Genomic DNA, 22,498 nt, shown 5'->3' on the forward strand with positions numbered 1-22,498 from the left:
TGTGGGTGTCACCCCAGTATGTGCTAGATGGAGGTACAGGAATTAGCTAGTAAATGATGTTTAACGCTACTATGGATTCCCACCCCTCACTCGGCATGGTGGTTGCCATGGCCTGATTGGACACAGAGGAAGAGCAGGAAGCACCAGCCTGGGAGCCCCCAAGGCTCAGAGAGTGATTGTGGGACGATGAGGAGTGGTCAGAGGGAGAAAGACTGCAAAGAGAAGATGTTGGAACCTGAAGGGGTAACGGGACTTAGTGAGCTGGGAGAGTCTGTGGTAGAGAGAAGTCCAGAATCAGAGGCAGCAGCTGAAGCAGGATTGTGGGAGGAGGGAGGTCAAGAGGCAGAGATGAGTCAGACTGGGGGAAAGTCACAGGGGTCTCCCCCTCCTGCTGCAACAAGGCCCCTACTCACCTTGTATCCCAGGACCAGAAATGGCTTAAAAGGGATAGGGAGGTTGGTTGTGCGCACAGTCTCCAATTGCTTGGAAAGACCCCTGGAGAGGAGACTTAGGCAGCTGTAGGAAGGCAGGGACTCAGTCTCAGCAACTGCTTCATGGGGGTCAGATGAGTTGCTGTACTCATTAGGCCTGCGTCGATCGGGTTTTTGCTAATAGAGTGTTAACTCCAACTTGCACTGTGTGATTTACTGCCGGCTTGCTCCTGACACTCATGTTTATATATGGAATTGTTACTTTGTGTTTTTCAAAAAACGTTTCACAGAATGTGTTGTTTTCCTGTTAAAATTATGTCATTTTCAATGTGGTTCATTAAATGTGTTTGTATCCGATTCTCATTTGCAATACACAATTTGATTATTTAAGGAAGGTCGTAGGCCACTTGGGAGATTCCTTTGGACATGTGCAGTGGTATGGAAATGATTAAAAAAATAAAAGAACTCTGGAAGATGCCTTGGCCCTAAGCCATGAGCACGGGCAATTGTCTTCTGCAATCTGGTGTGGTTCACTTCTGGTGAGAATGCAGAGGATCAGAATTAGGGGCATTTGCTCACTTGCAGAAGGTATCACACTCTGCATGCAAGAGGACACAAGACTCCTGGTGTCTCCAACAAGGAAGACTGGGAAAGATTTCTGCCCAAGTTCCTGGGGAGAGACCGCCCAACCAAAGGCAATGCTGGCCTAACTAAGGAATGAGGAACACCAGCCTTGCTGCCAAATATTGCCCCCCAGGTCTCTATCTGGCCCTTGGTCCTCTCCCTATGAAAGTAATGCACCTCTAAGCGCTGTGCTGGAAGAGTGTGGCCAGAGCGGAGAGGGCAACAGCAGCAGCAAGAATGTTTGTTTTTTCAAGAAGCTCTCTCTGCAGAGTGGGGTCCATTGCTCTCTTGCCGACACCAGAATAAGTATGGCAGAGTCTTAATGCCCTGTGGGAAACCCCCATGCCTCCCCTCTCCCCCCAATTAGCAACATCAAGTCCCCATAGCAGGACGTCTGTGAGGCCCATGGTTCCTACATCATATGCATTGGGGTCCATAGGAAATATACATTTCCCATGCTTCCCAAGTGCTGGAATACTGCCACAGCAGGAACCAAATGAAAGCTCCCCTGCCAGCCGATAAATGTGGGTAAGAATAGGACAGAGGGAGCGATGTAACAGTAACGTGGAAGACAGCCATGGGGCAACATCGGTTGTGAAGCAGGCCCCAAACTGAACCTCTGAACCCCTCTGTCCAGCTGTCCCATTGATCCCAGCCACTAGTCCTGGCTTTGATACATGTGAATGGTTCTGAAATGTCTCTGGGTCTCATTTACTAAGTTATCAGCATCAGATTAGAACGGTGTGGGCGCTTCCCCTACACAGGGTGCCAAGTCGAGAGAGTGGAAAGAGAGTGTTGGTTTATGCATTGTTCAGGAAGGGGGGAAACACACACTTTCAAAGAAAACGTACACACACCCTTAAATGTTTTAAAACACTTTTGCTTTGTAGACACAAAATAAGGATATACACTGGGTATTTTGTACACTGCTGTCCAAGTCACACAGAAGCAGTCTTAAGAAACAAAACAAAAAAGCCTGCAAGGGAAGGCAAGAACACATAATAAAAGATGACTTTAAAAAAAATATATTTACAGCAGATATTACAATTTGTCTGGGGGGTGAGGAGGGGAGACGGCAGGCCGTGGCTCGTGATGTGGGCTGGAAGGACCCTTCAAGATGCTTGCAGATTGTTTCGATTCACTGGCACTGCCGCGCACCAAATGTGTTGGCCTTGTTAAGACGGGAGCGACAGGCGGCGAGGAGACTATGCAAGGAGTGATACATAAAAACAGCAAGAGGCGATAAACTCCCACGCAATCCAGAGGGAAGGCAAACAGCACAGCGAGAACTAATATGGAGGTCACTTTTTAAGACGATGTTACACAGCTCCTGCCAAAGTCTTTCTGTGGTGAAGGGAGTCGCTCTCGTGAAACAGAACATACAACTGAGATGCAATCGGTGCACACACATCACCATCCAAGCTTGCCTGCCCTAAATTGTTCTCTAAAATGCAATTTATACATTTGCCTCGCAGAGAAGCAAGCTTAGCCCCTTTCCTCCACTGTGCAGACAGCATCTATGCAGGACTGCACAAACATCCGATCACACGGAGGTTTCTAGGTCCTCAAAAGAGAGGAGGAGGAGGCTGCAAAACTGGATCTGCACAACCAGGAACGTGTAGGGTTCCTGTTCCACCCACCTAAGTGTTGGCAAGTCTGTGAACTGAGGCCAAGTGACCAAAGGTTAGAAAGCCTTCAAGGTAGAAAAAGCACAACGCCACAGTTTGAGGATTCTGCCTAGGAAATGTGCGCTAGACTAGGAGCGGGACGGAGCCAGGATTCACACCTCGCAATCGAAAACCAACCATTCTCGAAAGCCTGTGAGCTCTCGTCATCATCTGAATGCAGAATACGGCAAGCTCCAAATTATTTTCAGGGAAACGCAGCCAAGTGCCTCCCCCAAGGTCACCGTGATATGTTAACAGTAGCAGACAAGGGTGAACTGTGTACTCGACTTTATTTTAACATTTTCCCTAAGTAGTTATGAAAACAGAAGGTGGCATCTGCTAATCCGTTTGTATTCCCTGAGCTTAGTTACATCGAGGAGGAATGAGCACTCCGAAAAGGAAAGAAAAATAAAAGAAATCTGCGTGTAATATTACATGACTTAGAAATGTGCGAGGCAGGATTGAAAATCCTTATGCATTCCAAGGTTTATTAAAACGACACCTTTCTGCAGCCACAAGACAAAACACACACCTCAGTCCTCCTGCAGCTGAAGGCAAAGGATCGCAGCAGAGCTGGTGGCTTGTGAAATGCTCCTCAGCAGGCCTGCAAACTTTCCCCTTTATGGGAACTGGAACTCAGGGCCAAACTGGATGGGTTGTTACGATGTGCCTTTGCACCTGATGTGCATCCTTTCAACAAAATGAAAATAGCAGTCGCTGGGGAGTGAATACAATTACTGGGATTCCTGCAGGCAGTGTATGGTATTTTAACCCTTTCCTCCCCTGCCGTGGTCTCAATGAAAACCGGTTCTCTGAAGCTGCTATTTGCACTGGGAGGGAACTACCTATTGCCTTTAATTCAATTCCATTTGGGGAGGGGCGAGTGACAAATGAGAACAGCAGAATGAGGCAGTGGTGCCAGGAGAGGGTTTCTATGCCCTGCCCCCACTTTAGCTACAACTTTTACAAGTATACATAAGCTTTCCTTAAGAGGACAAACAGCAGCTTGAGTGGGTGAGTTTCATTAGGAAGCACCTGGGAGTTCAATCCAGTTCCCCCAGTGCTGTGGCCCAATCCAAACTGTGCCTCCTGTGTGGGTGTTTTCTGCAAGAATTTAAAGATCACATACCTCCACCATGACACTGAATTTGGCCCTCAGGATCCCAATCCTTTAAAAAGCCAACCAAGCAAAAAACCCTCAGTGAGCCAAAGTAACACACTGGGGAGGGAGGAGGGGGAAATTGCTGATCCTACGGGACCTCTTAAGCATTAAGAAGCTGAGTAGTGGGCAAACATCTCTTGCCTCAGCAATGACATACTACTGGATTCAAAATCAAACTGCTAAAGGACCAACAGAAGCCCGAGAATAAAGATTAAACATCTCCCCCCAAAACTGCTTCTCCTATTTCTGTAGTTGGTATTTCATACGGATAGGCCAGGTTCCATAGCTCAGCCTTCCTCAACCTTGTTGGCTGGGACTGATGGGAGTTGTAGTCTAAAATCAGAGCCTAGCTGTGCAAACCTGGCCCCAAGGAGGCAAGTCTGGCAAGGAGACATGCCAAGCTGCCTGGATTATCCACGTGAAAAGCAGACTGCAAATGCCAGGGCAACTGCATGGACCCAGCCAACCACACAGAAGCAGATAGCGAGATACTGGCAAGTTCACCGCCTAGTACTTGGTCCCTAAAAAAGAATTATTTGGGTTTTTTGTTTCTTTGTGTGTTTTTTTAGGAAGGAGCTTGCCCCAGCAAACAGAAGTGGCCACGTACTATCGAAGCAAGAATCTCCATTTTCCAGATCCAGACCTAGTAATTCAAATAAACGCCCAGATAAATCCCAGTCAGAGAATTAAATGCAGGATGTCCCAGGAGATCTGAGTCACCTCCTTCTGCCATGTCCTACCACCTCCCAAGGACTTGAGTCTAGTTCTCAGAGAGCTGTGGCAAATCTGCATCTGGGCTGGAACATCGCAGGCTGAGAGTGGGGGGTGGTGGGCCTCATCGACTAAACCAGTGGCGCCAGACCTGTGGGCCTTCCAGAAGTTATTGGACTCCAACTCCCATTAGTCCCAGCCAGCATGGCCAATGGACACGGATGATGCGAGTTGTAGTCCAGCAACATCTGGAAGTCACTAGGTTCCCCAACCCTGGACTAAAAACTTCTCCATACAAAAATATATCTGCCCACATAGAAAACAAAAAACATACTAAGTTGTCTGCATGGAGGGATTTTTAGCTTTTGCATGGCCACGTAGGTCACTATGTAAGTCACCATTTGCAGTCCGAAGTGGCACATCTCAAAAATACCAGCTGAGCGAGAAGTAGCTCTTCTGAATTCAGGAAAGCATTGCTTTCGGTCTCATTCTCTAAGTAGGATATTCCAGCCTGGATCTCTGGTAAAAAGCAAGCAAGGACATAGAAAAGAGGCAGCTTGACCTTTTGGCCTGGAAAGGCCAACATGGAGAACTGGGTGTATTTTTGTCTCAATGGGGTGGGGAATCCATTTCCCACAAAGTCAACTTGGCACATCCTCCTTGCCTGCCAGGCAACAGGGATGAGAACCGCCCCTGCGGTAGGCGTCCTTTGGCTAACGGCGAGCAAATATACGCCGTGCTGCCAGAAAGTCAAAGGAGTCAAACGCAACGGCAGTTAAAATTCAGGCCGCAATCCTGCAAGGCCTGAAATGAGGAGGTGGGAAACTATTGGTCTGGTTTAACCTTAGGATCACAAGGTTTAAAGTTCTGCCAGGTTACTGGACAGAGCCGAGAGAGCAGAGCTTGGTCAAGGTTCTCGAAAGGCTGAGCCTGTATCGACCTCATTAAATAACATTAAATTAAATTACATTAGGGACGGGGGGGAGGGGGAAGTAGCTTATTTACCTTAAAACAAAGCAAAGTAAAACTTACTGGAGACAAATCTGTCTATTGTGCCAAGCCAACCAAGACTGCCAGGAGGACAAAAAGTAAACAGAACGCCAACGCCCCCAATTGTGGTGAGTAGCACCATACTCTTAAATTTTAAGTGCATCACAGAGGCATAGGAGCTTGTGAGATGCCCTACAGCCAGAAGCAGGGGTGTCAAGTCTACCCCTTGAGCTCTTCTCCCCTGCCAATCCCTCGCTTGCTCTATCCCTATCTTACAGCAGCGGTGAGTGAAGGCCTGGTTTAATTTCCTTGGAGCAGGAACAGACTCCCCTTACTGAGATGTCCAAACTGTTTCCCACGCCTCTCAGGTCTACACCGGGGTACAGCAACCAACTTTGACAAACCCTTCAAACTTCTTAAGGTACCACTGCTGTCCTCTGTGAGATACCTGCCCAATGGTGCTCTAACCTTAGGGTAACACTGCATGTATGGGGGGGGGGCAGGTGTTTGGGATTGCTTTCCAAGAGGAGTTGCCTGGGCAGCTTGCATATCAGCTCTGATGTTATTTATTTCAGCATGGAAACACGGACGCTACGCCAAGGTCAGGGGCGGGGAGATGTGCTTTTATCACCCCCGATGTAAACAGTGCATGTCCACAGCTTTTCCACTTGGAGGTTTTGCACATTTATGATTTGCTCCTTGTCATATATGTGTTTTTACGGAGATATGGCTGAACCAAAGGCAGCCGCGAGGCAGGTCCAACACCGCGCCGCTGAGTTGTGCCAGCCATTTTGCCTCTTCTCCTTTGTTCCCTGAAACTGATGCTTCGCTGAATCCCATTCTCATAACATGATCCAGAAACATTTCAAGTATTCGAAAGCCAAACCCCGGTGCCAGGCTACAGGTCAATAGAAACTGACCAGCAAGCAATGGAAGTCAGAAGGGTTTGTTGACATCGCCAGGTTAACTTCCTTCACCGATCCCATTAGGTGGCAATTAGTATCCTTCATCGTCGTCCATCTCACAGCCATAATCTGAAAATACCAAAGCGGAGAAAAATTATCAGAAGAAACAGGATCATTGAGGATCCCTTAAAACATTAGCCTCTACCCTGCCCACTCCCAGAAGACAAGACAACAGAAATAGTCCCTCCCAGGAAAATATACAACGGGGAGGGAAAGGTAAAGCAAAGGAAGAAATCACACACACAAAAGCAGTCCAATGAAACACTTTTTAAAAGGCAGAGAGTTTAAATGTAGGTCACAGAAATGAGCAAGTGAGCCAATTTCTGTAGCATCCAAACTGCCAAGTAATTTCCAGGTGCATCGAGGTAAGCAAATTGCAGGTTTCGCTGGAGAGATTTAAAAAAGCTCGCTGGGTTTTAAACTAACCTACCCCAGGAAATCTGTTCCTTAAAAGAGCCTTATGAACATGCCCCCAAAAGATGCAAGTCTCCCAAAAATGTTACTAGCCTGCCAGGAGCTGGCAGAGAGCTCTGGCCTGCCTCCCTCAGCCGGCTGCTTTTCCACAGAGAAAGGCGCTTTCTCCTCTGCCCCTACAGCCATATGGAACTGCATGTACCTACCTGCGTACAGTTCTGTGTCACCTCTGCCAGGCCAGTGCTTGAATACAAGGTTTAGCTTAGTTAAAATCTGAGACCTTCTGCTCTCGCTCACTCACACCACACCACACCAAGAGAGAGAGAGAAAGGAATAGTCCTTTCTTTCCATCCAATTCAGGTACCTTCACAGTTCTCTCCTGTCCTGTCTTGCCTCTGCCTCATTCTGTTATATTCACTCATGTACACTTTCCCCCTGATAACACAGGGAACCCTTTTCTCAGTGACACTTAATGGTCAATGGTAACACAGATGCATGCGTCCAGGCTGAATCTGCTTCTGCAGTAAATCATTTAAATTATAATCTGTCCCCCCATTCTAAAAGCTTAGGGAGACTTAGGGAGAGATTAAAGTTTTCGAAAACTGCCTTTTCCAGTTAAAAACCAAATTAAAGCGGCTCCAACTCTAGTTCTCCGCTGGCTTAGACCTGATTTGTTTGAACCTCTTTACATTTAGGCTTGCAACTTGCATCAGATTAAACATCCTCCAAATGCTATTGCACATATATCATGCTCTTCCTTCAAAGAGCTCAGGGTGGCACATATGGGCCTCCGTCCGTCCTTCCTTCCTTCCTTCCTTCCTTCCTTCCTTCCTTCCTTCTTCCCTATCTTCATTGGGAAAGTTAGGCTAAGAGACAAGCTTTTGAACTTGGATCTCCCCAGTCTAAGTCCAACACGCTAACCACTATACCACACTGTCTCTTCCAATGTATGTAGAAATGATTGCCAAAGAGTATAGCTCTATTTGTAGCTGCTGCTGCATTTTCTTTTCTTTCTTTCTTTTACAAACAGGGTTTTAATTGGCTGCAGTTTTACGGATGTGCTGAGCATATGGCTATAGATCCTTGCTAAACGCTTTAGTGGATCATGCAATAGCACAACTCTCTCCCCCTCTTGATGGAGATGTTCATCTCTAGGGGCATACTTTAATCTTGATTTTCTTATCAATACATTTCTCTGCTTTCGATATCTGGCTTTCAACATCCCTAGGCTGACTAGCTAACTGGCTTGAGCAAACAAGGAGGGCCTTAAATGCACTGACAAATTTTCAAAGGACAGGGATTGCGTGGCTCTAAGAGTCAAAGACGAGATGGTCAGCTGGCCTGGATCATGGTGCAATTGAACACTTGGGATGCAAATTTGTGATGCAAATATATCAGTGTTTGCATAACAGGGAGACAAAAATATGTTTAGAGTGGTTTTTAAAACAGTTACAGTAGTAGAGGGGAAATGATTCAGCAAGCTCTAACTAATTTTGTACAGCTACTAGTACTGATACTATTTAATATACAAAATTATTATCATTACAATTCTTTCAGCTTCATTCAGCCCAGGCACACATCTCTGGCTGCATTTCTCTGGAAGTGCAATTCTAATCATATTTCCTAGAGGATAAAGAGTTTCCTGCAGTCTGAATGACCCCTTTCCACTCAGATCAAACCACTCTGTTGCGATTATTCTATAGACCATGAACAAAAGCTGAAAACGGCACCAGTGCGAAATTAAGGGTGTTGAGACGATGGCGCAGTAAATAATCAACACTCCAGCACCAGCCTCCTCCCCTTGACACTGTCAGGCACCACAATTAGTGGGTTCTGTGTCAAGTCTTTGGCTATACATACATATTTACACTGTAACGAGAAGCTTCCGTGCAGCAATAATGCTGTACCCCCAAGTTCGGAGTGTATTCTCAGCTCTGTCTGTAGACACTGAATTCAATCAATTCGATGGCTCCCACCGCCGAAAGACTGTCTTGCTAAGAAATGTTTATGAGCGTTACTCAAGCCTGGAAGTACTGTCATGGTGTACATCACAACAACAGAAGAAGGTTGGCAGCCTAAATCCATGGTAGCCCCATGGGGTCCTTCTGTTACCTGCACTGATGAAGAAGTGCAGGAGCTGGAGAGAAAGGTAAAGGTAAAGGTACCCCTGCCCGTACGGGCCAGTCGTGTCCGACTCTAGGGTTGTGCGCTCATCTCACGCTATAGGCCGGGAGCCAGCGCTGTCCGCAGACACTTTCGGGTCACGTGGCCAGCGTGACAAGCTGCATCTGGCGAGCCAGCGCAGCACACGGAACGCCGTTTACCTTCCCGCTGGTAAGCGGTCCCTATTTATCTACTTGCACCCGGAGGTGCTTTCGAACTGCTAGGTTGGCAGGCGCTGGGACCGAACGACGGGAGCGCACCCCGCCTTGGGGATTCGAACCACTGACCATGCGATCAGCAAGTCCTAGGCGCTGAGGCTTTTACCCACAGCGCCACCCGCGTCCCACGGAGAGAAAGGTATCTGGAACATTAGTATAGAGCTGCCATTACTGGGGTAAGGAGGGGTTTTGGCCTTTCTTTAAGCAGATGGGTGTTTGCAACGGATGAAGTTCAGACCTACCATTTCCCCCCATCAGCTGTAGGGCACTCATGCAGTGCTCCTCTTCCTCCTCGACTTCTTCTTCTTCCACTTCTTCCTCATGGTTGTACGAGACGGGCCCGGATTCTACCAATACGTTTGCTGGCTTTTCAGATGCTTGGGCCTCTGCCTGAGTGCTTGGAAATATTGCCTGCAAAGGATAAGCAAAGCAATAAGAAGAAGAAGAAAAACCTAGACCCATCGCCTCTCACCTTTCCCCTTTAAAATCCCCAACTGAAAGGAAGAGAAAATCGCTTGGCAGATTCCTTATTGTCCCCCTATCAAAGCTCCTCGTTAAGAAGCTTAGAGCTATTCTGGGGGAAGCTCCCGTTCTCCTGTGCAAATTCAGAGTTGTTTGGATATTTCAAAGCATGGCCAAAGACTGAATGAGGAAGACGTTGCAGGTGGATATTAGCACATAACAAGGTACAAGCTCTTAAAAGCGACACTATTTGGGGAAACTATTCGGGGGGAATTGTAAGTGTTTTCTCTCAATAGGTTTGCCTTTATCCAAACCTTCTGAGATGCAACGATTGTAAAGGCACAAAATCAAACAAAGTGATATGCACAACGCCCAGCGAATTAGGTACCATTCAGCTGCAATTAGAGAAAGAGTTAACAATTCATTGTGCAATTTTGCATCCAACTGTTTAACTAGGAGGAGGGCCACAACTGATTGGTGCAACACCTGCTCCAAGTGCAGAATGAATCAGAGAATTATAGAATCATAGAGTTGGAAGGTACACCCTAGAGTCATATAGTCCAGCCCCCTGCAATTCATTTTATTTCCTTTTTAATTTGTATACAGTCGTACCTTGAATCCTGAACGCCCTGGAACTCAGACGTTTTGGCTCCTGAACGCCGCAAAACCCAGAAGTGATTGTTCCGGTTTGTGAACGTTCTTTTGGAACCCGAATGTCTGACAGGGCTTCTGATTGGCTGCAGGAGCTTCCTGCAGCCGATCAGAAGCTGCGATTTGGTTTTTGAACGTTTTGGAAGTCGAATGTTCAACTTCCAAGGTACGACTGTACTGCCTTTCTGCATGACTATACACAAGGAGGTTTACAGCAACAAGATATACAACAAAGAGCACATGATCTGATCCAATACAAAAAGTCAAAATAAAACAAAACTTCAAAATGTTTGTTGGACCAGAAGCTTGGCAGCATGAGCAGCCGAAGCCAGATGATGGATGGGGATGGGTTCAACCTCTGGCATGTGACCTATGAGGATTATGAGAAGACTCATGCCTGAGACTTTTTGAAGCTCTTGCCAAATGGAGCAGAGCAAACAGAGGCAGGCTGGACCAATGGGCTGAACTCCTAATTAGGCAGTTTGATCTGCTGTAGAGGCATCGCTGATACTCCGTGAACTGGCAACCAGACCATCAACTCTCATTTGACACCAAGGGGATATTACAAAGAGACAGAGAGGTACAATGGAAAATAAAATAAAATAAAAGCGAGCTTCACAAGACTTCTAGCAGTGCAAGCTTTTGCACAACTGTTCTGCCAGGGGATGTGCTGTGCTCCTATCTGACTGGTTGCCCCAGCTACTCTGGGTGCCTTCCAATATAAGAAAACAGCAAACATTAAAACCTTCCCTATACAGGGCTACCTTCAGGTGTCTTCTAAAAGTTGTATAGTTATTTATCTCCTTGCATGAGCACTAGGCACAACCATTGGTCTTTAATGTCACTTAGCTGCCCTGTGGAGCCCCTCAGCTTTCTGAGCTGAAAGCTGGGTACAAGGTTGTTAGCATTCTAATAATAATAAATACACAGTGAAGCAAAGCAGAAGCAGATAAGTTCTCTTGATTAACGAGGTGCCAGTTGAAACCAGAACTATTCAGACAATAAAGAACTAGTGCAGGAGTTGGCTAGGATATGGCTGTAGTTCAGGCTTCCTCAACCTCGGCCCTCCAGATGTTTTGGGACTACAATTCCCAGCATCCCTGACCACTGGTTCTGCTAGCTAGGGATCATGGGAGTTGTAGGCCAAAAACATCTGGAGGGCTGATGTTGAGGAAGCCTGGTGTAGCTGGTTTCCAGTTATCCCATCCTGCCAGCTGGAAGGCAAAGATCCTCAAGGACAGCCCCAAATAATCCTAACAGCAATAGGTCAAGAGGATAAGAGCTTTTCCCTTTCATGTTGCCTCTGCTCTTGCTTTCCAAGACAATTATGCAACCCCAGATCTCCTGTACTCCGCTGCAGGGAATTCAGGTATCAAAAGAAACAGACAACGCAGTAATACTGGTAGAAGAAGCGCCATCCCCATTTATATTAATTGTTATGCCAGGAGTTTCCATCTGCCTTGAATGTTTTCACAGAGGAATGGCTGAATTTAAAAGAGCTACAATTGAACCATTATTTTAAAAAATTGCACAACCCTAATTAAAACGTGACCTTCTTCTAATTATCATGTCCATTTCCTGAATGTCTCCGTTCTAAAAATGTGCAGGTTTTTCTAATGAGGGTGCATACAAAGCAGAAAAAAAATAAAATTATTTCCCTTGACATGAGCGCAAGCTGTTTTTGTAGGGGTGGAGGATGGAATCACGGGTTCTTAATCGTTTTAAATGTGAAGCTGTCAAAGTCCTCTTTTAGCAGAACTTCCTGAATTGGTTTCTGAACTGAACCGAAGTTTGGCTTTTAAATTCACACAAAGAATGTGTGTGCTGTCTTGCCCCACTTCAGAAACAGCAAAAACATGTCAAGCCATCAAATCTAGCTAGCAAAAGTTTAGAAAGGTGCAAGAGTTCAGAGATTTATGCCTAGGGGTTGCGTAAAAGCGTATTGCACACATTTTGCAAACTACCAGTATGCACTGGTTTGGTATTTTAGTTCAGCCAGTAGTTACAGTGTGTGCGGGTGGGGGGGATAGAAGAGGCACCTTGTTTTATTCTGGGACGATTTTTTGGCTGAGGTCCTACTCAGTTCAGAATCATATAGCTAGAAGGAACCAGAAGTCACCCAGTATCCCATTCTGCCTCACAGTGCGAAAGAAGCAGAGAACAGCCGGATGGAAGAAGAGGGCTTACAGAGCAAATGAAAAGACTCAGATGACTCTCCAGGTACTGGGATTTTTAGAAGGTTCAAACAAAACACTGTACCTCTTCTGTTGCAGGCTTTTTTGCTAGCTGCGTCGAAATCAAGGGTCTTAACCTGAACGGAAGAAGAATTCAAAATGTTAGACCCTGTATGTGAAACAGAAAGGAAAAGGTTGAGCAAGTCTATCTAGAAAATGTTAAACAACCAGTTGAACTGGCACCCTTCCTGCTACAAAATGAAAAACAAAGATCCCACGGAAAAGCGTCTGACGAGAATTAGGAGAAAGATCAGCCAGTAACAGCTCAGTTAACAAACCACCGCCTAATAATAAATTCACATCAGGTCACTCTGCACCAACAATAAAAACTTTACAGGATCAGGGTCATCCCGCATGATTCTCTATATATTTGGGTTTTCGGTGACCCGTTTTGGGCTCTTAATCTTAAGCTGCTTGAGACTTTGTTGTAGTAAGTCCAATAAATAAACAAGAAAGACCTGGCAGAGTTGCAAGAAAGTTCACCTGAGAGCAACGTTAAGATTCCTGAAGCCCTGGAGAGTAATACTCCCAGGGCAGCTTGCTATGGAAACAAGGAGTGGCATTATACACAAGCAACAGCCAGCCTGTCTTGCATGACAATCCATTTCTGGCGTAATACTGAGGACCCTGAGGAGGTTCAATTTACTACCTATCTTCTGAACTGGCCCAATAAGTAGTTGCAAAGGCACACTTTGAAGCATATCGCCTGCTCCTTCGGCTGCTTTAAAATGTGTTACAAAAACACTTTATCTCATTTAAAATTGAATTTATTTTAATTTTTGCTAAGCATTTGTCTGCAGGCTGCAAATATGTGAAGGGCTGATTGTGCAGAAGGTTATTACAGCAGTATTTTCTATGTATATAATTACAGTAAGCTACCCTAAGACTACAAGGAAGGGAACAAAATGCATTAAAAATAATCATTAAAAAAGTCAGAGGAATCTGTTTTATCCAGTTCTCTCTGTTCTTCAGATTCACAGTGTCTTAGTGTACACCGATGAACAGCACCCAAAATGTTACGGCCGCTCAAACAATGGCAAACCCTGTGATGCATTTCCCTCCCTTGGGCTGTGGGTGTTTTGCTTTTAAAACTACAAATTCTGTTATCTGAACAAATGTGGTCTGCTTAGCTCGCATAATTTAAATGGTTTCCAAGTAAATATGCACAGGATTTTCAAAATGTTTGGAAGGTTTTTGGAAATGTGCGAGGGTTAACCCAGGTCACGGAAGGCAAAAGAATGGAAATGTTGGTTAGATGGACTGTGCAGGGCACCTTCCCACTAAGCTATGGGAGACTTGTCGTTATGAGAAGCAGTAGCAACAACATGGCCTAGATGATTCCTTGTTGTTGTTGTTTAGTCGTTCAGTCGTGTCCGACTCTTCGTGACCCCATGGACCAGAGCACGCCAGGCACTCCTGTCTTCCACTGCCACCCGCAGTTTGGTCAGATTCACGTTTGTAGCTTCGTGAACACTGTCTAACCATCTCGTCCTCTGTCGTCCCCTTCTCCTTGTGCCCTCCATCTTTCCCAACATCAGGGTCTTTTCCAGTGAGTCTTCTCTTCTCATGAGGTGGCCAAAGTATTGGAGCCTCAGCTTCACAATCTGTCCTTCCAGTGAGCACTCAGGGCTGATTTCCTTACGAATGGATGCATTTGATCTTCTTGCAGTCCATGGGACTCTCAGGAGTTTCCTCCAGCACCATAATTCAAAAGCGTCAATTCTTCGGCGATCAGCCTTCTTTATGGTCCAGCTCTCACTTCCATACATCACTACTGGGAAAACCATAGCTTTTACTATACGGACCTTTGTTGGCAAGGTGATGTCTCTACTTTTTAAAATGCTGTCTAGGTTTGTCATTGCTTTCCTCCCAAGAAGCAGGCGTCTCTTAATTTCGTGGCTGCTGTCACCATCTGCAGTGATCTAGATGATTCCTAGCGACATTTAAAAACATGAACCCATCAGTCGGACAGGGACAGAACCGCTGGAAAACAATACCCAGAAGGATGGTCCACTGTTATTATCCCGTGAACTGCCCTGAGATCATATGATGAAGGGTGGTTTATAAATCTAATAAAGAATAAATAAAATAAAATAAATACTGCTGCGAGATCTAACCTTTCTAATTCCCTTCTAAAGACATATTCCCTGCCAAGATCCTGATAAAAACTGTACACCAGAGCCACCAAAGCAGTATGACTCGCTTCCTCTATTGATATTTCAAGAAAAGACGATACTGTTAAAACTTGCCCCCTTAATACAAAGCTGGGGTGACTAACGTAAGTCTGCCCCCCCCCCGATCAAAGCTCAGTTAACAAATCCTTCTCCATGGCCTTGAAGCAAATCCCTCCCCACTGTTAAACAGTTCCCCATTAAGGCTATTCATGATACCCCTTAAGCCAGCTCCAGTCTGAACTGGGCTCTAGACCCCGGTTTAAGGGGAGCCCTACCCTATCAGGGAAGCGGGTGGCGCTGTGGTCTAAACTACTGAGCCTCTTGGGCTTTCCGATCGGAAGGTCGGTGGTTCAAATCAATATGATGGGGTGAGCTCCCATTGCTCTGTCCCAGCTCCTGCCAACCTAGCAGTTCCAAAGCACGCCGGTGCAAGTAGATAAATAGGTACCGTTGCAGTGGGAAGGTAAACGGTGTTTCTGTGCGCTTTGGTTTCCGTCATGGTGTTCTCTTGCGCCAGAAGCAGTTTAGTCATGCTGGCCACATGACCCGGAAAGCTGTCTGTGGACAAAGGCCGGCTCCCTCGGCCCAAAAAGCGAGATGAGTGCCGCAACCCCATAATCGCCTTTGACTGGACTTAACCGTCCAGGGGTACTTTACCTTTTCCACACCGGGGAGGGGCTTCTCTTCCACACCCACCCTTAGTTAAGCATCGTAAGGGGGGTGCCAATTTGCTTAACTGCAGTTTGCACAGGACCTTAGGGAGCAAAGTTACGGCCTACCAAGAGGTAAGTGCAGCATAGACAGCTAGAGGGTGATTTTAATGAATAATCACTTAGTTGCATCTTCACATCATTAAGCATCAGTGCAGAAGACATTAAAGGTCTTCTTTTTTTTAAAAAAAAAAGAGACAAGAATGGTGGTGATTATACTGATTAGCCACTGCAACCGGAATGTGCTGGCATCATAGGAGAAACCACACTTCCCACCGATACCCTGAAGACATCCTCGCCTCCCAATTAGGAACAAGCTGTTGAAGAAGTCCCCAGGGAAACCAGAATCTGTTGACATTTGTTTTACAGACGAGGAGGGTTCATATGCACCCTGAAAGTAGTTAGGCTCTGCTGCAGTACAGAGAATATTCCACTTTCCTTTTAAATATAATGGTGCAATAATTGGCATTCCCTTCCCCTCCAACCCAACTACCGAAATTTATAAGGAACTGTGGTGTGAGCAGATTACTGACCTTCACAAATAACTGGTTAGATCCATTTTTAAAATTCCACCCAAGGATGTTGTTCACCCCCTCATGGGGAATCTTGTAATAGCTTGCAAGCCAATAAAAAGATAAACTACAGTGCGAAAAGGATAAAATATTAAGAGAAACCTAAGAAAAGCTCAAACAAATCCAAGAACACACATAGCAACAGCCAGTAATAAAGCATTTTAATAGAAAATTAAGAGAGAGCCAACCGCCTTCTCTGCTTGCACAACCTGCAATCATCTCCTGACTTCTCAATGAACTGGAAGGTAAAAAGTCCAGCAACCTGTTTTCCCTAGTGACCAACCAGGTGGTGATGGGAAACCCAAAACAAAGATCATAGAATCATAGAGTTGGAAGAGACCACAAGGGCCATCGAGTCCAACCCCCTGCCAAGCAGGAAACACCATCAGCGCACTCCTGACATATGGTTGTCAAGCCTCTGCTTAAAGACCTCCAAAGAAGGAGACTCCACCACACTCCTTGGCAGCAAAGTCCACTGTCGAACAGCTCTTACTGTCAGGAAGTTCTTCCTAATGTTTAGGTGGAATCTTCTTTCTCGTAGTTTGGATCCATTGCTCCGTGTCCGCTTCTCTGGAGCAGCAGAAAACAACCTTTCTCCCTCCTCTATGCGACATCCTTTTATATATTTGAACATGGCTATCATATCACCCCTTAACCTCCTCTTCTCCAGGCTAAACATGCCCAGCTCCCTTAGCCGTTCCTCATAAGGCATCGTTTCCAGGCCTTTGACCATTTTGGTTGCCCTCCTCTGGACACATTCCAGTTTGTCAGTGTCCTTCTTGAACTGTGGTGCCCAGAACTGGACACAGTACTCCAGGTGAGGTCTGATAGCCCTTTCCTGCTCATTTTCGCTTCTTCGGATGCAGAAGGTGCCTGCTTCAGTCCACAGCTGGCAGCTGGATGGAGAAACAGTCTGATGCAGTTTAAGGTTGCTTTCTGCTTTCCCATAAACTGTATTTACTGGCATGCAGCCTCTGTTCCCCAGACTAATAGTCATCAGTAGCCATATCCTCAATGAATTTATCCAACCTCCTTTTCAAGCGGTCCAGCTTGGTGGCAATCACTACATCCCAAGGTAGCAAATTCCACAGTTTACCTACGCACTATGTGAATTCGTTCTCCTTTTGTCTCTCCAGAATCTCCGGTGTTCACTTGGAGGACTCTGGAGTCCAGTATCTCTAGCATCGAGTTCCCTCTATCCATTATCTGCAAAGCGTTGCATCGTTTTATAAATCTGTCGTGCCCCCTGCTTGTCTTCTCTCCCCCTCCAAAACTGTGCTAATCGCCAGATGATGAAGGGTTTCATAATGGAGAAGCTGGGATGGGTGGCTGGTTGTAAGAAGGCAGTGTGAGCTCTGTGGGGCACTGCCCCATTCGTCCTTATGGACCCACAGCCTTCCGCTGCCTTCAGCCTCTTGATTCTTCTCATTTTCCTTTTCTCCCTCCTCGCCAAACTGACTTCCCTCTGAAGGCTCTTCCACAGAGTGGGGATCACAACAGAAAAACCCTGCTCACTGCAGCCTCCCAAGGCCACGGCAACAAAAGCAGGACCTCTGTGGCAGATTTCAGAGCGTGCAGGGTGGAGAATGCCACATAACCTACGGGGCTGCCTCTCCTGGTATGCCCCGCGGAGGATCTTAAGGTCCACAAATGACAACATTTTGAAGGTCCCAAGTCACAAGGTGGTTAGGTTGGTCTCAACTAGGGCCAGGGCCTTTTCAGTACTGGCCCCAACTTGGTGGAACGCTCTGTCACAAGAGACCAGGGCCCTGTGGGACTTGACATCTTTCCGCAGGGCCTGCAAGACAGAGCTGCTCCGCCTGGCCTTTGGTTTGGACTCAGTCTGACCCTTATGTTTCCCTCCCCTTATGGTTTTGACTTTTAAAATGAGGCTGCTTTTTAAATTGCATTTTAACCTGTATTTTAAATTGTTTTTTTTTCTTTTTTTTTTTTTCTTTTTTCTTATTATGTTTTTACTGAAATTTTATTGGTGTTAGCCGCTCTGAGCCTGGCTCTGGCCGGGGAAGGGCGGGCTATAAATAAAAATTATTATTATTATTATTATTATTATTATTATTATTATTATTATTATTGTTATTACATCAGGAGTCCTGGGCAGCAAACTCGGAGCACCAACAATAATTTCACCAATTTATTTCCCTCTAAGGCATTACACACAATACTGCTTCTCCTCTCCCTACCCCTCCCTCCCTCTCTCTCTTTTTTAAGAGAGGGAAAATAGTTTATGCCTTTTGGCCGATCACATTCTCCATAGGGAGCAATTCTCCCTTTTACTGTACATGATGTACAGAAAAGTTTTCACAGTGATGGGTATTCTTGCTGGCGCTTTTTTTTTTTTTTTTAATACTGCAAATGCCCTGACCTCCTTACAAGAAAGCAGCCTTCTGCCATCCCGGCCATATGGAATCGTAAATGGCTGGCTGCCATGGCTACAAATATTGGCTCCTTCTACTGTCTCATTTAACCAGCGAGGGCTCAGTTACCAAGAGATATGCCATCATTGGGGGGAAAGGAAAAAAACAGCTGTTTTCTAGGCTGAGGTAGAAGCAGACACTGCTCTTCAAGCTCAAAGAACCCCTGAAAAGAAGGGCCCAGGTCTTTTATTCCAACCTTTCAACAGACGTGTCTTGCCGCAGTTGGCACAAACCACATATGTTTCTTTGATTATTCAGATTTATTATTATTATTATTATTATTATTATTATTATTATTATTATTATGGGGAAGGGCAAAGAGGAGCCTAATAAAATTGGGTAGATTCAGAACAGACAAAAGGGGAGCAAGTTTATTGTTTTCTGCTGCTAGAGGAGGGAGAAAGGTTGTTTTCTGCTGCTAGAGGAGGGAGAAAAGTTGTTTTCTGCTGCTCCAGAGAAGCGGACACGGAACAATGGATCCAAACTACAAGAAAGAAGATTCCACCTAAACATTAGGAAGAACTTCCTGACAGTAAGAGCTGTTCGACAGTGGAATTTGCTGCCAAGGAGTGTGGTGGAGTCTCCTTCTTTGGAGGTCTTTAAGCAGAGGCTTGACAACCATATGTCAGGAGTGCTCTGATGGTGGTTCCTGCTTGGCAGGGGGTTGGACTCGATGGCCCTTGTGGTCTCTTCCAACTCTATGATTCTATGATTCTATGATTCTAAGTTTATGGAATTTGCTGCCGCAAAATGTGGCAATGGGCACTAGCCTAGGTGGCTTTGAAAAGAGAATATACAAGCCCACGAAGGATAGGTCAATCCAATGGCTAACAGCTATGACATAATATATAGTAATAATTTATTATTTCTACCCAGTCCATCTGACTGGGTTTCTCCAGCCACTCTGGGCAGTTCCCAACAGAATATTAAAAATCCGACAAAACATCAAACGTTAAAAACTTCCCTAAACAGGTGACAAGTCGGAAGTGCAGCATGGAGTGGTTCTGTACTGTGTTCCAGCACAACAACTCACCTCTTCCAGGATACTCTATTACAGTGGTTCCCTCAACTTCCCTTCTGAACCACTTGTAAACTGCTGAGGTTCTTGGTGAACTACTTAATGGTTTTTCTTCCTGTTGCTGTAATTCTAATGAGCAGTGCTAGGTGCTGTATGATTTTCAATTCTATTTTTACAGTCATGCTGTGGACCACTTAGGTGACAGTCATCTGCGGACCACAGTTTGGGAACCTCTTGCACTTCGGCAAAAAAAATCAGAGGCACAAATACAAGATGGGTGACACCTGGCTTGAGAGCAGTACATGTGAAAAGGATCTAGGAGTCTTGGTTGACCACAAACTTGACATGAGCCAACAGTGTGACGCGGCAGCTAAAAAAGCCAATGCAATTCTGGGCTGCATCAATAGGAGTATAGCATCTAGATCAAGGGAAGTAATAGTGCCACTGTATTCTGCTCTGGTCAGACCTCACCTGGAGTACTGTGTCCAGTTCTGGGCACCACAGTTCAAGAAGGACACTGACAAACTGGAACGTGTCCAGAGGAGGGCAACCAAAATGGTCAAAGGCCTGGAAACGATGCCTTATGAGGAACGGCTAAGGGAGCTGGGCATGTTTAGCCTGGAGAAGAGGAGGTTAAGGGGTGATATGATAGCCATGTTCAAAAATATAAAAGGATGTTACATAGAGGAGGGAGAAAGGTTGTTTTCTGCTGCTCCAGAGAAGTGGACACGGAGCAATGGATCCAAACTACAAGAAAGAAGATTCCACCTAAACATTAGGAAGAACTTCCTGACAGTAAGAGCTGTCCGACAGTGGAATTTGCTGCCAAGGAGTGTGGTGGAGTCTCCTTCTTTGGAGGTCTTTAAGCAGAGGCTTGACAACCATATGTCAGGAGTGCTCTGGTGGTGTTTCCTGCTTGGCAGGGGGTTGGGCTCGATGGCCCTTGTGGTCTCTTCCAACTCTATGATTCTATGATTCTATGCTCTATTACGGTTCTCTTCCCCTCAATCCCGATGATGAGGGCTATTTTAGAAGCACCTGTTCCTAAGCAGTTGGTGGAGATCAGAATGGGAGAGCATTCCTGCCTTCATGTCCTGCTTGTGTGCATCTCAAATGCATCTAGCTTGCTGTCCATTCTGGTAAGGAGAAAGCTAGTCCAGCTGGACCTTTGTTCTGGTCCAACCGACTTCTTCTTGCGAAGGGTCCTTATTCCAGAGGAGATGCAATGCAAAATTTACTGTTGCTGTATGCTATATTTTATTGCACTTTCCCCCACGTAGGATTTCTTGCAGGACACGCCACTGTCTTGTACTAAATTGAAATACTTCTGGTTATTATTCATGGCTAATGAGCACAGTCCTAAGCACTGGAAGCCCCACAGCTCAATTAGACCTAAATCCTAGTCAGTGTCCTTACAATTTATGCATGAACATCCACCCACACTGGGCCCACACTGGGGGAGGGGGTGTATCAACAGTGCTCCAGAAGAGATGATGTGAGTTGATAAAATAACCGATTGCCAATAATAAAGGCCCAGAATATAGGAAAATCAACTAATAAGTTTTGTTTTTAAAGTTGATTAACCAACCACCTGTTTGTCTAGCAGATTTAACTCAAATTGGGATAACACCAAAACCACAGGTGAAATGCTGAATGTAGTGAACGATAACTTACTAATGAAATGCAAAAGGCTACATTGTGATTTCCAACTGCAATAAAACATTGGAACCAAAACAGCTTCAAAATGGAGGTGAGCACACCCCTAAGTCACAGCCCCACTGTTTAAAATTTGCCCCATACCAAATTAATCAGTCTACAACTGTTGATCAGACAACATTTAAACTGCTTAAAGCTTTGAAGTAGTTGGTTTAAAGAAAAAACCACCACCACCCCAAAGCAATAAATTGGTTGAACCAGCTTGAAAGCTATCTAACTCGCACCCCGTCAAATGAGCTATTTAACACTGAGAGCTGACAAAGCTGACATTCTCCTGACAAAATGTGATCGGGACGAAATTTGTCACTGTGCCTGCTCACCGCTGAATCTGCTTAGCTCATGTTCTGTCTTCAATTGAGCTGTAGAAGATAACATCTAAGTTTGTCCTCTAGCTTAACAACTTAAAAGAAGATTCGATATAATAGATTCTGACAGGGCTGAAGCGCGCATAAATTGAATTGCCAAAGTGAACAAACACGGAGGGTAAGAAACAACAACAGGCAGGCTGCGGTAAACAGCTGCTTTTATTTGCTTTCATTCTATAAGTGAAAATTAGACCATGCAGACACCCTGGGAGCAACCATGATATGAAAGTTAAATTAAGACGCTCCATTTTGCAATAGGGCAAAGGGGGATGGAGCAAGGGAGAATCGTGTTAGCCACCCTGATCCCCTTGGATGTGAATGAAGGGAAAGAGAGAGAAAATTCTTTTGGAATTTCATTCTGCTACCCAGGGTGGGAAGCCCATCTGTTCAAACAAGCTCAAATGAGACTGGGGGACATAGTTCAACCTAAGGACCACATTCCCTTGTGGGGAAGCTCCCAGTCTACATGCCAGTGGTAGTGGAGCAATGGGTGCAATTCTCACCCTTGTGGATGTTACATTGCAGCCATTGCAAAAGGCAGAGGTTACTCTACATGTGTCATGGATTGGTTGGAGGCACCAACCTGGGGACTCTCCAACGAAAGAAGGCTCCGAGCCCAGGGATTGGTAGTGGGACAACAATGAGTGGTCAGAGGGAGAAGAGGGAAATGACTGGGAGGAGATGTCATAAGCTGAAGAGATAACAGGGCTCAGTGGGCTGGAAGTGTCTGTGGCAGAGAGATGTCCAGAAGAAGAGGCAGAAGCTGAAGTAGGAAAGGAGGGAGGCTAAGGGGCAGAGATGGGTGAGGCTGGTGAA

The 22,498-nt window shown here is 45.7% G+C and overlaps 1 protein-coding gene across 2 annotated transcripts in view; it reads right to left on the bottom strand.

Annotated features, from left to right (window-relative positions):
* Positions 1 to 1,919: 1,919 nt before the first annotated feature.
* The window catches only part of BRF1 (BRF1 general transcription factor IIIB subunit), a 201,110-nt gene continuing 180,531 nt past the window's right edge, over positions 1,920 to 22,498 (bottom strand). The window contains exons 16-19 of one of the 2 annotated variants that reach the window (XR_014510193.1): positions 12,718 to 12,769; positions 9,588 to 9,756; positions 4,813 to 6,619; positions 1,920 to 4,200 (exon numbers count right to left, since the gene is read on the bottom strand). Coding sequence is in view for 1 of the 2 variants with exons in the window: in XM_083436620.1 (XP_083292746.1) it covers positions 6,582 to 6,619; positions 9,588 to 9,756; positions 12,718 to 12,769 (259 nt within the window). In the remaining variant the exon portion in view is untranslated. Of the gene's footprint in view, positions 6,620 to 9,587; positions 9,757 to 12,717; positions 12,770 to 22,498 lie in introns of both variants that reach the window. The other variant, XM_083436620.1, reaches the window with a different exon arrangement.

The sequence above is a fragment of the Podarcis tiliguerta genome (assembly GCF_965153285.1).
Source record: "Podarcis tiliguerta genome assembly, chromosome: 1".
NCBI classification, from domain to species: domain Eukaryota; kingdom Metazoa; phylum Chordata; class Lepidosauria; order Squamata; family Lacertidae; genus Podarcis; species Podarcis tiliguerta.